This window comes from Adiantum capillus-veneris, chromosome 15 (assembly GCF_014529385.1).
Source record: "Adiantum capillus-veneris isolate H3 chromosome 15, ASM1452938v2, whole genome shotgun sequence".
Classification (NCBI taxonomy): domain Eukaryota; kingdom Viridiplantae; phylum Streptophyta; class Polypodiopsida; order Polypodiales; family Pteridaceae; genus Adiantum; species Adiantum capillus-veneris.
In genome coordinates, this window is record NC_140945.1 from 150155164 (window position 1) to 150160958 (window position 5795).

At 44.6% G+C, this 5795-nt stretch overlaps 1 protein-coding gene across 1 annotated transcript; it reads left to right on the forward strand.

The window, feature by feature from the left end:
- Positions 1–3885: 3885 nt before the first annotated feature.
- Positions 3886–5288, forward strand: LOC147441666 (F-box/kelch-repeat protein At1g22040-like). The gene has a single exon (XM_086483774.1). It carries the CDS (start codon positions 3918–3920, stop codon positions 5160–5162), a length of 1245 nt encoding a protein of 414 aa, XP_086339900.1. The 5' UTR covers positions 3886–3917; the 3' UTR covers positions 5163–5288.
- The last annotated feature ends 507 nt before the right edge of the window (positions 5289–5795 follow it).

Consider the following 5795-nt stretch of genomic DNA (forward strand, 5'->3'; position numbering starts at 1 on the left):
CCCTCAGATTGCTGCAATGACTCATCAGAATTTGAGGATTTCTATGTTTTTTGCCATTGACAGTGTTTTACATTTAGCGGCATCCTCTACAACTTGGGCAAGGGAGTGAAACAGGCCATACCCTTGACAAGATGGACCAATGAAGATCAAGATCTATATCAACATGAAGATCATGAAGAAGACATCGACACACGACGAAGCTCTCAACATGAAGACGAAGACGGTGAAGGGGGTGATATCGACAATCCTTCAAACTAAAACCCATGAATGAATTTTGTATCACCCTAGGTCATTAGAGAACCTATCTTAAGTCTCTTTTGTGAACCATAGTGATGAATCCAGTAGAGAACCGCTATGATGTGTCATAAGGCATTGAACCATGGTTGTTGAATCCACTGAGAATCGCCACGATGTATCCAATTGGGAACCGTGAAGTGTTAAATCCAATGAGAACCAACGTGTTTAATCAGGGTAGCTGAATCCTATAAACCTAGGAGTGTTACATGACAAAAACAAAACTACTTGTATTTTACCCCAAGCTTTGGCTTAAGGGGGCGATTGTTAGGGTAAGCCCACGCTTGTGGCACCACGCGGGAAAAGCCCCTAGCACTTTCATGGCTATTAAGCTGCCACACTTCTTCACAAAGAGAGCATTCCTCCTAGCAAGCTATGGGGCACACTCCCATGGCTTATTCTACTTCTATATCTATAGCCTTCTTGTACACAATTTCCAACCACCTTTTTGTCTTTTTAAAAGAAACCCTTAGTGTTGTGTTGGGCTAGGGAGACTTTCATTGTTTTTAGTGCATGATGGAGACTTACTTTCATTTCACACTCTGACATGTTTTACTTTTCTTGCATTCTATTGTTTTAGAATGCTAAAGTAAAGCTTCACCTTGCATAATTTTAGTAAATTTTACACACACACACGGGTTTTTTTTTTTTTTTTTGCATTCTATTGTTTTAGAATGCTTTTTTTTTTTTTTTGCAAAAATCACAATTGTGAGTGGATAGTATTAAGACCAACAAAAATATACACCAACCTTGAGCTCAGACCGAGCCTTGAAGGTCAAAGGATTACAAATTTTTTGCTTGACAGAGAAACTACAACTACTCCTAGCCTTTACTTATTATAAGATGTCATCATGACATGTATTGTTCTAGACCAGTCCTCTGAGGCTTGTTTCCCTCCGATCATATGGATTGTCACTCTGCTCTCTTGTATGATTTCACAAAAGCTTGCCACAACCAAATTCCCCTCAAACACGCGGCGGTTCCTTGCTTGCCAAATCTGATGAAAGAAGTAGTACCTGATTATTTGAGTGCAGACAAGAAGAGTAGGACTTCCCAACCTGTTACTACCAAAGAACAGATCAGTCTTGAAAAACTTAATTTGCCATGTCCTTTGAATCCACTTGCATAATTTCCCAGCCAGGCCACTGATTGCCTGGCATCCCGTGAAGTGGGCAAGGTCTTAGCTATTCTGCACCCTGAGCAACGATCGGACCCGATTCCTCTTTCTTGTATTTTTACGCCCGTCGGTAGAGCACCCCACATCACCTTCCACAGAAATGTCTTCATATACTGAGCCACCTTGGCTTCCAGATGTTCTCCATGACTCCCTCCCACCATTTTTCCGTCCATTGCCTCTTCCATAATTTGTTGAGGGGCCTACACCAATTAGCCTCGTGCATTAATGCATGGTAAATGCCTTTAGAATGTGGTTTCCAAAAGAGGCTACTCCCGGGCCATCTCCAAGCGTCCCATTCAAAGTTGGATTCACAAATTAGCATCACCACCTTATCAAGCTCTTTCATCACCCTGTAGACTAGTAATATCTCAAAACCATTTAGTTGAAATTGGGTGGCTAAAGAGTCAGCAGTTTTCCAGCACTTAGTGTTGCCATCCCAGAATTGCTCTAGTCGAACGAGCCCCTTATTATTCACATTCCTAGTCATTTCTATCCAATAGGGGCTTTGCGGCAGCCCCAATATTTTAGAGATCCAAGGGGACCAGTGCAGAATGGAGTTCTTAAAGTATATGGTTGCTTCCCCCCATTCCAAAACCTCAACTGCTCTTTTGCACTTCCTCATCAGTTCCCTTGAGAGTCCACCAGATCTAAGATAAGACCACTTCGGGGCGAGAAGTTTGTCATGCATCACAACCCCCTTCCACTTTCCCCCTTTCAATCCCAGTTTTACTGCATCAAGCATTTCCTTGGTCATGATAGCCCAAGCTTGGTCATGTTTAGCCAGTGAGACCACAAATTTTGCACAAAGGGCCTCAGCATGGGATACAGGGTTAAGAATACCGAGCCCTCCTTGGTCTACCGGGCGAGCAACTACCTCCCATCTAACCCACTGCCATGGCCGGGAGGTTTTCATGTTGTTCTTCCAAAGAAACCTTTTCACTGGTTTTAAGAATTCTTTCCAATTACACTTCGCCATCTTGAGCACGGGGCTGAGGAAAGCAATATACGGGATCATAAAGCGTAAATCACTCTAATCTGGCTTTTGAAGGGAAGGAGAACAAACTCCCATCTTCTCATTTTTTAGTTTATTTTTTCAAGGACCCATTGAAATCTTTGCATGTGGGTTACGTCCACCCCTACGGGGGCTCCCAGGTGTCTCTCCCTTTAATGAACCCGTGTTGATGTGGAGAAATGATCCGACTCAGGAGGGGGGAAAGTCTGAGAGCTATCACTTTGGCAATAATTTTGTATGCTACTGACATCATCGTAATGGGACGCTAATGTTTAAGTTGAGAGCAGCAGATCTGTTTGGGGATGGGCTTGATAAGCCCTCTCTTAACACTTGCATCCAACGACTCTTCGAAAACAGCTTGATTGGCCATCTGTGTGACTGGACCCTTGAGATCATCCCAAAATTCCCTGAAGAATTCAGCCGTCAGTCCATCCCAACCGGGGGACTTTTCATTGCCAAGAGCTTTTAGTGCCACTGACCATTCCTCCTCAGAGAAGGCCATTTCCATGCGGTTGGCTTCCTCCTGGGGAACTTTCTTTTCAACACTCCCAAGTAAAGACGCTCGGGCTTCTTCCACTTCGTGAGATTGGGTCTCTGGTTGGCCGATAATCTGGCTGAGATAATTGAGCATAAGTCCAGCCATCTCATCTTGGTTTTGAATTGCATTCCCTTTCTCATCCTCAAGCACTTGCACGCGGCCTCGACTCTTTCTCACTTTCAGAGCCCTAAAAAAATGTGCTTGGTTAGAAGGCTCTGGTTGAAGGAAAGTTTCCCTAGAGAGCAATCTCGCCTTCTTGATTTCCTCCAGCTTTTCGTTGGCCAGATGAGATTTAGCTTCAAGCCATCGCTTGTGCTCATCCTCGGTAGCCAGTCCGGCAGCCTTCCTAGAGGCTAATTGCACTACCTCCTCTGTCAGATGTTTGATATGTGCCTCATTGGCTTTTTTAACCCGAGGACCCGAAGTTTTAATAGCTTTTTGTACACTCCGAACAAATAGATTCCAAGCACTAAGCCGTGAAATTGGAACATTTTAAAGACAGCTATAGAGGTAATTAGTCATCATATAATGCGGTTTGTACTTCGTTTACTTCAATGCCAGATGCTTGATGTCATTATGCGTATGTCCTCTTAGGTTTTATAGCAACACCCTAGTTACTTTTTGTATGTTTTTTGGTAGTGCGCACACAAGCTGGCCATATAAGCATCCATCTGTATTCGTGGGGAATAACCTTTCTATCTGGTAGATCATTTCCCTCTTGAATAACAAGTCTTGAGTTCGGCTCTCCTCGTCAACGTAGATCATTACCGTCTTGAAGATCAGGTCTTGAGTTCAACTCTCCTCGTCGGCTATATTTTTAAGGTCTCTTGGGATATTTTTCGTACGACGTTAAAACTCTCTTCTTCTTCTTCTTCTTCTTCTTCTATTCCACAGCTATGGCGCCCGACGGTGGAGGTAGTAAAAGGACACGGGTCGCTGCATCGGCCTCTGTATCCCATGAGCAGGATGGCGGCAGCATCATTCCGTGCCTGCCCGACGATTTAGCCCTCTATATTTTGCATAGACAACCGCGCTCTCTCCAGAACCGCCAGAGACTTGTCTGTCATTCATGGAAGGACGCCATGGAACCTGCACGCATGACTTCTATCAGAAAATCTCTCAACATCTCTGAGGCATGGCCAGTTTTTGTCACCCGCAGGGATTTTCCATACAAACAAAGCAGGTCTCTGTTCACCATAGTAGACCCTATTGGGTGCCTGAGGTGCATCATACCCGTACCTTGTCAGTTTCCTCAACACATGCATCGTTATTTTCATTTCTCTGTGATGGGTACTGTAGGGAGTAAGGTCTTGATTTCAGTCGTACTGGATACGGCCAAGGATGAAACGCAGCTTCAGCTGATGCAAGGTGTGTATAGCTTTGATGGCTTGAGTATGAAGTGGGAGGATGCATTGTACTCATCTCTACCCACCACATTAACCCCAACCTTGAAGCAGACAAGCGCCATTGCCGTGGACATGAATGGGGGCTATCTGTATGTGGCAGGCGGCTATGGCCAGCGTGGAGATGATTATATGGAAGGAGCAGGAAGGTTAGACATCAAGACAAAGATGTGGGAGGCATTGCCAGATCCGTATGTAAAGCGGATAGCAGCTGTAGGAGTCGTGATGGGAGGACTCTTTTATATAATTGGCGGCACTGGTAAGCAGGAGTCTGGTAGCACGTACACATATAAGCCACAGCAGTCTGGAGAGATATGGGATCCAGCAACGCGAGAATGGAGCTTGCTACCGGAGCTATGGCCTGACAAGGTTTTCATTATCAGAGCTCGAACGAGAGTAGTTGCATTGGGGGATAGACTGTATGCATTGCGGCGAGCGGGGCTGTCAGAGGAGCTCATGTACTATGAAAGTGCTTTCAAGGCATGGATGTCCCTGGGGTTTGTTCCATTAGATGTCCCTGATGACGTCTCTTATAATGGTATAGACATACATGATCCTGTTTTTGTGCATCTGTTAAAGATAGGGGAAGAACTATGGGTGTTTCATTGGTGGGCTCATGTTTGTGTGGCAACAAAACCTACCCTTCCTCGGCCTCTGTTTTGGAGGACTTTCCGTCGCACTGGCAAGAGCCCCCTTCCCATGTATGCAGGCCATATGGTTGGTGAGTTACATGTGTGAAATAGGTTAATTGCTCCTGAGAAAGGTGGTGGTTAACTGTTTTATGCTGTGTAGGGTGCTTTGATGCCATTGATTATGTACAAATGATCAATAATAAGGATGACAAAAAGACCATGCATTCACTCTTGGATGGGAATATCCATTTTGTCAAGTAAATTGCCCATTTTTAAAGTGTTGGGCCAAAGGTACCTATACTTTTCGGCATTACTTGTAATCAATGTAGCAAGCTTCTTGAGGGGTTGGGGGTGAGGGGTTGCTGGCCTAGTGGGCGCTGGGGGTGCGGCAGTCTCCTGCCTCACCTAGCTTAGCCTCCCAAATGGAAGTTCATGGTGTTAAACACCACATGAAAAACTTGAGAAAGACTCCACTTTCTTGCTTCTGAAATCTTTTTTGTGCTAAATTTAAGATATATGACAGTGCTCAAACTCTTCAGGAAATTTCTTCAATTTGGGGATACAAAGATAGAGGTGGTTGAATGCAATTCACATAGTATGTGGTATTTCCATTCAAGGATGAAGCACATGAGGGCCTTTGCTTTGCTAGAACAGCCTTGTGTGTAAACGATTAGGTTAGCAACTTTTGGACATGCTCACAAAGGTCATCGAAGCAAGCGATGCTTGATGTAGAAGATGG